At 43.0% G+C, this 12670-nt stretch overlaps 1 protein-coding gene across 1 annotated transcript in view; it reads right to left on the reverse strand.

Annotated features, from left to right (window-relative positions):
* Window positions 1-12670, reverse strand: part of LOC118975823 (ectonucleotide pyrophosphatase/phosphodiesterase family member 7-like) — a 38979-nt gene that overhangs the window by 3745 nt on the left and 22564 nt on the right. The window contains 3 exon segments of the mRNA XM_037029959.1: window positions 6-129; window positions 1261-1498; window positions 4418-5038. Of these exon segments, the coding sequence (XP_036885854.1) occupies window positions 6-129; window positions 1261-1498; window positions 4418-5038 (983 nt within the window).

The raw sequence follows: 12670 nt of genomic DNA on the forward strand, positions 1-12670 counted from the left end.
CTCACTTCTTGATCCGATGAAGGGCTGTGCATATCATGCTAGTGATAAACAGAATTTCAAGAACTCCTGTGACCACCCCAAGGCCTATTGCTGTGTTTCGGAGAGCAGAGGCCTTCTGCATCTGTCCTCCTGTTAAAAAAAAGTCAGATGGTTTTTAAGTGTCCAATTATTACGATGCTATTCCAGCTGCTCCTTGGTCCCTGGGAAGTTTTCTATCCAGGCAGTAGTGAATATTAATTATGGAAATGAAATGTACATTTAACCCAAGAAAGTGCTCACTGTCGAGAAATCTCGCAGGGCAAGTTGTTGAAATCCGATTTACTAAATGGCCTATTTGCCAAATGACCCATTTGCCTAATGACCGCTTTGCCAAATGACCAATTTGCTAAGAGCCAATTCACGGAGAATCAGTTGTGGGATATCCTGCCTATTGGTAACCGATGGTCAGACACACCTTATGCTGGCTGCCAGTGTATTATGGGACAGAAGGAGGGTCCAAATAGTTGAGCAAAACCCTAAAGTTAAAAAATCCCTTAATAATTTTGTGAAGCGGTCATTTACTTAATTAGTTTTCTGCAAAACGGCCTGCTTTCTGTAAGTTCACAAGAAGATCATGAGCAGTGGCTTGGAAGAAGGGAAAACGGTGCAGGAAGCTGGTCTTTATATTCTGTTCTGATTGAGGGTGGTGGCCCCAAGTGCTTGACAAATCATCAGACAGTATCCACGTCTCTCTGGGCAGAAGGAAAGCTGGCCAGTGTTTGCAAACAACTGAGTCCCAGAGATGATTCCTTTATTCCTTTATATCACCCAGATTTGCCATTTTGAAGTCTTAAGAATTAGCAACTTCATCATTTACAGGCACCCCTGTCCCCTTTTTTCAGCAATGAGTGGAATGGGCAAGCAGCATTTTTCCAGGCACTGGCATGCATGGAGTTGTAGAAGGAAGGCTAATTTTGGGTGTTTATAAGGGGCATCTGGGGGGCAGACTGAACACAATTTCTGAGGATTGGAAGGATTATCCTCTAGCTTCCTCTGTGGAGAGCCTTCCGTTTGCCCCAGAGGCACTCTGCAGAATGTCTCCAGCAGGTCTTCTGCTGTCTTTTTAGAGCTGCTGATATCTTGTGCTGGGAAGCTGCTGGGAAACAGGATTATTCTGCTTGATCTCACCCCCTCCCCAGGAGACTCCATTATGAATCTGTTCTTTCTCAGGACAGAACAGACTATACTGCCAGTTTTCTCGTGGTTGCTTTTGTATCTCACCTGGCTGTCGGTCATGAGAGTCCACAGGCATTTCCTGGGTGACTGCCAGGGAGCCGTTGTGGAGTTCGGGGGTAACCCCCAGGAGCTTACACATGAGTGGGTAGATGTGTATGCTGTCAAAAGGCTCAGCCAGGTGATTATTCTTGAAATTTGGCCCGAAAGCTCTGAATATGATCTTCATGTCCATGTGGACATTATCAAAGCTATGGTCTCCTTTGTTGAAATATATTATAAGTTGCTGAAAAATAACAACAAAAAAGCCATTTTAGATCCCTATTCATTGAAAGAAAACTGCCCCTTAGTTAATATCATGCTTGTCAGATCCACAAAATCTTTGAAAATTTAAATGACAAGGAAGGACACTGCTTTTAGCAGTGGCAGAGAGAAGAGCAAGGAGTGACAGACAGATCTTCAAGAAAGCATAAAGAAAGCATGCCCATTAGAAACAGCAAGAAGATAATGATAACAATACTGACAATAACAATAAACTCAAGCATAGAGCTCTTACCATGCACAATGAATGGTTCTGAACGCTTTATACATATGTTAACTCTTTTTACCCTCCCAGTGGCCCAGCAAGGGATGATATTTTCATCATCCCTATTTTGAAAATAATGAAAACCAAGGAGCCTGCTTGGAGTCATGTAGTAGCAAGATTTGGAGCAGATATCTGAACCCAGACCACCTGGTTCTAGAGCCAAGTACCTGAATTTTGCCACATAAAATGCACATTTTTTTTGCCCAAAAGTTTTAGGGAAAAATCAGGATACACATTATGTATGGGTGCAATGACTACATACCATGGACCTAGTAATCTCATATATAATGCACACCAAATCATGGGTGCACATTACACACGGCAAAATATGGATTTTTTTTATGGCACAGAAGTGGGTATATATATTTTTTAGGATGGAGGAAGGTTCAGAAAGGAGGGAATAAGGACTATAAGTAATTGTTTAATGAATGACAGATAGGTTTTTGTCCTTGCCCCTTTTCAAATGACTAAGCGACATCAGTCACAACATTGCTTATATTTTGTTATGACCAACTGATATTCTAGTATGTAAGAAATGTGATGCTCTGTGCTTTGGAAAGTTGGTCTCATATTTGGCCTGATGAACAGAGAAAGCTCCTGTCACTCAGCTCAGGCTCCCTTGCCCTTGCTGAAGAAAGCAGTCCAATGACCTTTGAGGCCACGGGGCAGCCCATCAAGAGCAAGTGCCTGAGCAATGGCCTTGTGTGGTTTGTAGGCTCCTTAGCACCCGCAGAGAGAAGATAGCAACTACTCTACACCTCAAGGCAGGCAGGTAAATGGGAATTGGAGAAAGTATACTCAGTGGGACGTACTGAGACCAAAGAACATTGTCTCTTAATGGTCAGTTTGCCAGAAGATTCAACTGATCACAGCATCCTATTCCCTCAGACTGTCTGGTTGGTCATGCTGGGAATGTGACTGTCCCACTGAAAAACTGTATATCACTTGCAATCTATTACATCATGAACCAGGTTTACAAAGAGGACACTGACTCTGGAATCTCTCCTTGGAAAGGCCTTAGCTTTGGGCATACATCCTCAGTATTTTGGGCCACTTGAGGGATTACAGAATAACAATAAGTTGTTGCATTTTATGGTGAATACTTCCCTACTACCATTAGACAATAACCCAACGAGTTTTCCAATACCTGTTGTACTCAGGACTTGTAGTAAGCTGAGAGTATACAGTTCCCAGACATAATTGTAATGTTTGGCTCCTGTCCCCAGCCTTAGACGGGGATTCTTCAAGCTGTACCTGAGACGGCCTTTTGTTGTAGGTGTTTAAACATCACCTCAACTTTGTTCTGCCATGAATTATTGGTTGGTAGGAAGCAAAAACTGCACCATATCATTTACATCTCACAATTAGCATTGGTTTGGGTATTTTCTTCTTTAGACCTGCTTATTTTTCTCATGACAGCTTTGTTAAGATATAACTCATATATCATACAATTTACTCATGTAAAATGTCCAGCTCAATGGTTTTTAGTGTATTTACAGAGGTGTCCAACTATTACCACAATCACATTTAAAAGATTTCTATCACCCCTCAAAAGAAACCCTGTGGCTTTTTTAGTCATTCCCCATTTGTCCCAAGTCCTCCCTACCCCTGACCCTAGACAACCACCAATCTGTGTTCTGCCTGTAGATTTGTAGATTTGCCTCTTCCGGACATTGTATCTAAATGGAATCATACAGTATGTGGTACTTTGTATCTAACTTCTTTACTGGGCATAATTTTCTCATGGTTCATTCAAGTTGTAGCATGTACCAGGACTTTGTTCCCATTAATGGCTATATAACATTCCACTGTATGGATGTACCATATTTGTTCATCCATTCATCCGTTGGTAGGCATTTGGGTTGTTTTCACTGTTTGGTTATTGTGAGTGATGCTGCTGTGAGCATTTGTCTATAAATTTTTGTGTGAACAAGATTGCTTTCTTAAAAAATTATCTATTTTCAGAGAGGGGAAGGAAGGGAGGAGAGGGAGAAAAACATCGATGTGTGGTTGCTTCTAGCATGCACCTCACCCATCCCACAACCCAGGCATGTGCCCTGACTGGGAATCGAACCAGGCTCCTTAGCACCTGTAGAGGTGCTTTGGTTCACAGGCTGGCACTCAATCCACTGAATCACACCAGCTTGGACTGCTTATTTTTTTTTTAATTAAACAGGAAACAGGTACAAAGGGGAACCAGGAGATTTTTGTGTGTATGTATGTGACTCTCCTGGTGATCTGTGCACAATAACCAAGCATTCAGGCTTGGGTTTAGGCCTCAGACTTAAACTATTCCCAAATCACTTCTCTTAGCTCTGGTTTCTCGTTAAACTGAGGGAGATAAGAGCATCTGTCGTTAGGGGTGTTGGAAAGAAAATTGAAATAACTTGTATTAAGATTTTGGCACAGTGCTGGACACAGCCTTGGTCAGGGACGTTTGTCATTATTATTTCATAATGCTCACATGGGCTGTGGGGTGGGTGGTGGAGAACACATAGAAAACAGTGGGTTACCACTCATTGCACATGCACTTATGTTTTGATGTTTTCCAGAACCATCCCTCCCTAGTGGTTGTCTCCCAGATCCGAGATTACTTAATTCATTTTAGAATCAACTCACCCCATTAATGGAATAACCAGAGTCGGCAAACATTACAAGTGGCAGGACCCGCTCATGCTTAGCAAAATGGAAGCGTTCTGGAAATTCCTCCTTCTTATAGACATTGAGATGAGGGTGTGTATTCTTTAGTGCTTGGTAAAGGGCTTCCTCTTTCCCTGGTTTGGGCAGGATCATCCCAAAGCCTCCATAGTCCACAATATCAAATTTGACCAAGTCCTTGAACCTGATGTAGTTGGTCAAGAGGGTCTCAGTGACACGGGGCTACTTTTTCACTGCGGTCATGCCATGGTCTGATGTGATGATGACATTGAGGTGCTCAGTCAAGCTGTGCCTCTCAATGGCTTCCAGTAGATACCCAATGGTTCTGTTGATTTGCTGAATAATTACCCTTTGGTTTTCTGTCTCAGGCCCAAACTGGTGCCCCACAATATCTGGCTCTCCATAGTACAGAGTCACAAAGTCGAAGTCTTCCTTAGTGAACCAGTTTGTTACAGTGTCAATGTTCAACTCTGTCTCGTTGCTGTTCCAGTGAGAGTAAGACTCCACCAGGGACCTCTGGATGGCTTCCCCTTTGTATATAGCACCTCTCCCGGGATAGTGGAATGATGCTGTCTTCCTGCCCTGCAAGCACAAGAAGAAAATTCCATCAAGGCCATTTCTCATATCTTTCTCACAATAAGCAAAGGCCAGCTTGTCGACATCCCTGCCCTTGTCCAGAGGTTTTGAAAACACGTGAGCTTTGAAGTCATGGGGTTTAGACATGGGGTGAAGCTGATTTCAGATTTCACTGAATCTTAACCCCCATTAGTTGAAAGACATGCCAGGATTTTAGACACTAGTAGGAAGAACAATGCTGCCAATTAAAGCACCACACTCCAGTGATGGGAAGATGTATTCTAACTTCAGAGATGGCAAAATGAAAAAAAAAAGTTCCCTAGAATGGAGGAAAATGGCTTTCTAAGCTGGTGATAGTGAATTCTTTAATTTCTTATGATTCACTGTTTCTACATGTAAAAATGCCAAAAAGTTGATAGAATTTTTGTGAGGTTTGAGCTAGATAATTTGAAGATGAAGTGCTGGGCATTGTGTTTTGGCACATAGTAGGCACTATTTGCCTCCGGATATAACAAGCCACTGCAGGCCTGGCTCAGTGCATGTAGTGGACAGTTAATATGTTTGCCTGCCCAGCACCTACTCCCTTGTCTGCTGGTTAGAGTCCCGACTCTCCCTGGAGACTCTTCTCCCTGTCCTTGCTCCTTGCCAGGCTCAGGATGTGTTTGTTCCACATCTGGCTCCTGATGTGGGATGAGGCTCTAGCTTGGCTACACAGGACATTGCATCATCTGGCCACTGTAGTTGGTTCAGCCTTGGGACCATGTTGCAGTAAAGGTAACCAAATATGGGACATCCTCTGGAGCTATTGGAGAGGGGAGAAGCTGCCCTACTGGTTCCCATATCTAATTCCTTTAAAATTTGTAGGTGTTTGCAATAAGGGGTAGATTGCTATCTTGTTCTCTGTGCAGGTGTTTGCTCAACCACTGGGCCTGGTGATCTGCCTAGAGGCAGAACAATATGGCAGTTAAAAACGTGTTCTGGTGCTGGATTGCCTGGTTGTAATCTTTCCCACCACTTAGATGCATGTTACAGTCTCCACCTCAGTTTCCACATCTGTAAAACCATGATGATTATGCCACTTCATGAGTTGGCTGTGAGAACTAAATGCATATAGAGCACATTAATAACTATTTAATGAGCTTAGCTTTTATTTTGCCTGGAGACAAAGAGCATTGGGCAAGGAGGCATGGTCAGGTGAAGACGGGCCAATGATTGTTTCCTTTAGTTTCTGTCACCTGTGGGGCACTGAAGGTGAATCTGGAATATACCTGTGTGCCCCAGGGCTGGGGACTGCAGAGAGGGTAGATGAGGTAGAGGCCTTCAGTAATGGCAGAAATGACTGCAGAATGGGACATTGGGCTCTTTACATAGGAGGAATGGGTGAGTTGGCAGTGAAATGTGGCTGAGTTTTGCAAGGCCTCAGAGAAGCCTGGGATTGCTGCTTGACACAGACTTGTCAGTTGGGCCTGGTGACCTTAACCCTCTATGTCAGGCCACGGGCATCTAGGCAGGGCAGCAAATTATAGCCAACAGGAAAAGACTCCCTACAATCTGTCACAGACTCCCTACAATCTGTCACAGGAGTCGCTGATATCTCTTTCTTCTCCTCCTTTCTAGAGAGTAAACCAGGGAAGGGTGTGTGTGTATCTGAAGGAGTAGAGAACATAGGCTATGCTCCTTCTACCCCAGGCTGCTGGGGCCCCCAGGGGGTCTGTGGAGAGAATAGGAGACATATGGGGGGGGAACTTTGACTGGGTTTTGAGATGAAGTTTCTACCATGAGCAGAACTGGGTCTTCAGAAATGAGGCTGTTTTAACAACACAGCTGACTGCAAAGTCATGAAGATACTCTTAAGTGATCTATTCCCCAGCAGGAGGGTGATTTTTGGATAAAGCATGGTAAAATAGTGTGGAAAAGAAAATACTTTTCGGTATGCTCACCGATGTGTTGGCAATGAGATGGAGACATTACTAAGTAGGTTCTGTTTTTGCAAAGCAGCTGCTCAACCAGGAATGGGCGCGTAGCAGGTACTCAATAGAGTTGTGGTTTAGTGAGTGAATGGCCTGCTTATCTGGGGAGCATATGCTTTCCTTCATCTCAGCTAAGCTATTACCTTGAGAGTTTTTCTGTGACACACCCTGTATCATCCTAGATGTGGATATTCTGAAAGAACAGTCTAAAGTTATTGGTTTCAGAAGAACCAAGGGATGGTGTTAGTGTGACTATGGTATGTTAATTTAGTATGGAGATAAATGACTAGGAAGAATAATGGCCCTTGGGTTATGGCTATTTTGTCAATAAGTGAACAGAAAAGTATAATCAAGAGTAATACCAAAACATCCCATGTATATTTGGGAGGTAAGAAAGCAATTTGGAAATTGTAGGGGATGCTAAGTGTGCCCCACCCAGATCCCCTTACTGGGCCGATACACTCACACCCATTTCTGTGAGTGTGGCTGCTAATGACCCTCAGCTACCTCATTATCTGGAAAATTACCCCCACTCAAGTAGCCAAGTCCTGTCTCACCTGGGAAGGTGTCCCATTGTGCTCCTCCAGCCACAGCTGCCTGTGGACAGTGATTGACTGAAAGGAGGACAAAAGATCAACTCTCTGGCCTCAGGGTGAGATAACTTTGAGGTTCAATTTATGCTCCAGAGCTCCCCATGGGGTCAGGCCAAAGCTGGTCTCCAGCTGGGACCACGTGGTCCCACTTAGTCCTTTCCCCTGCCCTGTCAGTTTTCCTTATTCCCATCTTCTGAGACCTCTCTCTCAATGCATTACATGAACCGAATCCCTGCCTCAGGATCTGCTTTCAGGAAACTTGACCTAAGACACAGTCTTAGTACTAAATGCTTTGCAAGGCTCTAGGAGTTGTGCTATCTTTAGCTATAGGTGAAATATTATCCCCTCCACCCTCCAGCAGTCATTTTCTATTATCCCATTTTCCCTAAAGTGCTTTCTCCAATATGAAATCATCTTGATTTGTTTACTTATTTACTGTCTATTTCTCTCTTCTAGAGACATCAGAGGACATGTCTATCTTATGGACCACACTTTTCCTGGGAATTAGAACAGGCTTGGCTCAGAGTAAGCACTATTGATTAAATGCATGCTGAATGAGTGAATGAATCATGTCTTCTTTTGTGGGTATAAAACCCATCCTGTTCTCACTCCTGATTAACTTATGCAAATAGCTACAGAAACTCTCTTTTGGGCTCGACCATCTTATTTGTAACCTCCACAGGTAACACATTTCTTTTCTGATAATAGAATTTCTATGGTTGGTTTAACTTGCAAATCCTCTAATATTTATTTATTGCATTTCTGATTGGCAATCAACATAATTCTCAGTTTTTAGCGACAGTGCTTTGTTTAACTTACATATAAATTGACTTTGCTCTGAATTACGGAATTGACTAGAAGGATGACACTTCTAACATTTCATAGAATGTAGTTTGACTGGCTATTTTATTATTTAGAATAGCTGACATGGATATTCTGAAGGACTTAGGTGGCCCTGCATATCCAGTAGAATTCCTGATGTTTGCATGTTAAGTCTCAGCTGTTCCTGACTTGGAATTGAATTGTTTTCTTGTGCTGTATTCACAACACACACCTTTAAAGATATTCCAAGCTGTAGTCCTAGGAAACTATAATTTTTCTCACTTGGTCCCATAGGAATTTTAGGAGCTGTGCTGCTCTGTGAAATGAGCTCCAGAGAGAAATGTGAGTGCGCGCACACACACACACACACACACACACACACACTTGACTCCGTTTATTTGGGACTCATGATAATCAAAAGTGCTATTTTCAACAAATACTTCTGAGGAATAATCTGAGCCCTTAATTGGATGCAAAAGAGTTGGTATTTACTATTCTACCCTTTAATTAGCATAATCAGTGTTTCCAGTAGCAATAGCAATTGGAAAATCGCTAATTTTATTAGGTTCATTATTTTCCCTTAGCGTAATGTTGCATCAGTGTGGCTGTTACTTTTAAGCTGCTTTTTAAAAACAGGAGCTGGTACTTCCTACCAGGAAGTACTGTTGGGTTTTAAACAGACTCACCAAACTCTTCAGAACCATTAATTAGTGGAGAAGTTTCAATTTGGCTTTGCATTTTGTCTTGTCTCTTCCTTTAGGTGACAGAATTAATGTCACAGTGCATACGCTTTGTGAATGCCCTTGTGCTTTGGTGGGGAGTATGTGTGGCTGAGGGAAAGGAGTTTGCTATTCATTCCAGGGGATGGTTGAGTGGATAGAGATGGACTCCATGTGTTTGAAATTCAAGTCAAAATTGGTTCTGGTTGCTTTTATTGCTTTTCTGTGCTAAGGAGGGGGTCACTGAACAGAAGGCAGCTAGACATTTACAATTCTGTTTTCTTCCCCTCCTACCCTTTTTGGAGGAGGGGTTGTTATTCTTAGAGCCTTTACGGTGCATAATAAAGACAGGGTTTGGGTCAGTATTTGGATGCATTATCTTGTTATTCTAGGCAGATCTTGCTCACAGCTCTTCCAAGTTTGGAAACTCTCATCTAGGAGAGCTGGTTTACAATGAGAATCGAGAACTATAGCTGCCCTCCCACCCTCTCCTCAAGTCCACTCCTGGTAGTCACCTACTGTAGTCCTATTACAGACTCTTGGCACCAATGAAGATCTCACTCAGGTCATCCTCTGCTGTGTCACTACTTAATACACTCTACCTTCTCCACAGAGAGGCAAAGCATGCCCCTAGGCTTTTATGGTTTTCCTAGGTTTTATAGTCATGGCTGCCTGCCTTTCTCTGAGAATTAGAATTTGTGAACGTGGTGACATACCTTGGCCATTGATCACATTCAGTTTTGGGGGGTGCTCATTGCAAATCTGCACAATGGAGCCTCTCGGTTTATACCCTGACTATTAGCGAAGCACTGCGGGAGTGTGAGTGTACTTGTGGGCTGTGAACAATGGATGCAAAGGTGGTCAGGAATCCTATCTTTTATGCATCATCCACCAAGGCATCTCAATTCTTGTGTATCTTGATGGACTCCAGCAGCATTAGTGTCACCGACGGAAAACATTTTAGTCACATTAGAGGTTCATGCATCTATCTCCACAAAGCTCACCGGGAAGGGACTTGGGAGAAGGACGGATTTTCCTAATGATGGATATGGGGCAGCCCCCCTTCCTCCAGCCCTGCCTGGCTATACAGATGGGCCCCTGAATGGCATTTGGGGCCAGCAGTCCAGCTGTTCCTGGGGCAGTGGCCTGGGGCTGCTGGTTTAATCTGATTGAAGCAACTTTTCTGCCAGCCCCTCAGAGAGCTTGCTAATGGCCCTGGCCAGTGGCAGGAGCTGCCAGTGGTAGAATGAGATATACAAACTTGACATTCACATGCCAAATGAGTGGTGTGCTGTCAGTTGCCTGGCCCTGCACCAGATCCTCTTTCTGCACAGTGACTTATGCATTAAACAAGGAAGAAAACAACTCTGATCATGAATTAGGCAGAAAGAAACAAAGTCCTGCAAATAAATGGCAATGAGACAAGAACCATGAGTAAAAAAAGGACAGGAAAAGAGAATGCTACCAGAGGCTGCATGTCAGTGAACAAATAATATGGCAAGAGACTAAAGAGGCCTTGGGTTTAGAATAATGAATTAAAGAAGTCTGTCCAGACCTCTCTAGCAGCTAGGCAAATAGCTGCTAGAAATCCAGATTTACTATGAAATCCATGGCTAAGTTGTTTTGGCCACAGAAGCAGTATTATGTCATGACTAAGTGTTAACAGCGGCTGAGCCCAGGGTGAGTTTATGTATGTATGTATGTGTTTATTTTATTATTTTCTTTTTAAATTATATTTTATTGTTTAAACTATTAAAGTTGTCCCAATTTTCCCTTTAGTCCCCCTCTACTCAGCAACCCCCACTCCCTCAGGCACTCCCCCACCATTGTTCATGTCCATGGGTCTTGGGTGTAAGCTCTTTGGCTACTCCATTTCCTGTACTGTGCTTTACATCCTCATGGCTATTCCATAACTACCTATTTGTACTTCTTTTTTAAAAAATACATTTTATCGATTATGCCATTACAGTTGTCCCATTTCCCCCCTTTCATTCCCCTCCACCCTGCACATCCCCTCCCTCACCATTCCCCCCTTTATTTTATGTCCATGTGTCACAAATTCTTTTTTTTTTAAAAATATTTTATTTATTTATCTTTAGAGGGGAAGGGAAGGAGAGAGGAAGGAAACATTAATGTATGGTTGCTTCTCGTGCATTCCCTGCAGGGAACTGGCCCCTGCCGGAAACTGGCCTGCAACCCAAGCATGTGCCCTGACTGGGAATCAAACCCCGATCATCTGGTTCGCAGGCCTGCGCTCAATCCACTGAGCTACACCATCCAGGGCTTGTCACAAATTCTTTAGATTCTATATTTCCCATACTATTCTTGCCCTCCCCCCTATCTATTTTTTATCTACTGTCTATGCTACTTATTCTCTGTACCTTCTCCCCCCAGTTCTCGTCCTCCCACTCCCCTGTTGCTAACCCTCCATGTGATCTCCATTTCTATGGTTCCACTCCTGATCTAGCTGTACTCTTAGTTTGCTTTTGTTTTAGGTGTGGTTGTTAATAACTGTGAGTTTGCTGTCCTTTCACTGTTCATATATATTTTTAAAGTTATGTTTTCTCTTTTTTTAAAAAAAGATTTTATTTATTTATCTTTAGAGGGGAAGAGAAGGAGAGAAGTATCAATGTATGGTTGCCTCTCATGAGTCCCCTGCTGGGAAGTGGGCTGCAACCCAGGCATGTGTCCTGACTGGGAATTGAACCTTGATCCTTTGGTTTTTAGGCCTGCACTCAATCCATTGAGCCACACCAGCCAGGGCCACTGTTCATATTTTTTATCTTCTTTTTCTTAGATAAGTCCCTTTAGCATTTCATATAATAAGGGCTTGGTGATGGTGAACTCCTTAAACTTGACCTTATCCGAGAAGCACTTTATCTGCCCTTCCATTCTAAAGCTTTGCTGGATAGAGCAATCTTGGCTGTAGGTCTTTGGATTTCATGACTTGGAATACTTCTTACCAGCCCCTTCTTGCCTGCAAGGTCTCTTTTGAGAAATCAGCTGACAGCCTGATGGGAACTCCTTTGTAGGTTACTGTCTCTTTATCTCTTGCTGCTTCTAGGATTCTCTCCTTCATTTTAATCTTGGCTAATGTAATTATGATGTGCCTTGGTGTGTTCCTTCTAGGGTCCACCTTCTTTGGGACTCTGAGCTTCGGGGACTTCCTGAAAGTCTATTTCCTTTTCCAGACTGGGGAAGTTCTCCTTTATTATTTGTTCAAATAAGTTTTCCACTCGTGGCTGTTCCTTTTCCCCTTCTGGTACCCCTATAATTCGGATGTTGGAATGTTTAAAGATGTCCTGAAGGTTCCTAAGCCTCTCCTCATTTTTTTGAATTCTTGTTTCTTCATTCTTTTCTGTTTGGTCATTTTTTCTTCCTTCTGATCCACTCCCTTGATTTGAGTCCCAGTTTCTTTTCCATTACTATTGGTTTCCTGTGCATTTCCCTTCATTTCACTTAGTTTAGCCTTCATTTGTTCCTCTACTTTGTGACTAAAATTGACCAGTTCTGTGAGAATCCTGATCACCAGTG

The sequence above is a fragment of the Sturnira hondurensis genome, unplaced genomic scaffold, assembly GCF_014824575.4.
Source record: "Sturnira hondurensis isolate 20B ecotype Veracruz unplaced genomic scaffold, ASM1482457v3 Scaffold0020579, whole genome shotgun sequence".
NCBI classification, from domain to species: domain Eukaryota; kingdom Metazoa; phylum Chordata; class Mammalia; order Chiroptera; family Phyllostomidae; genus Sturnira; species Sturnira hondurensis.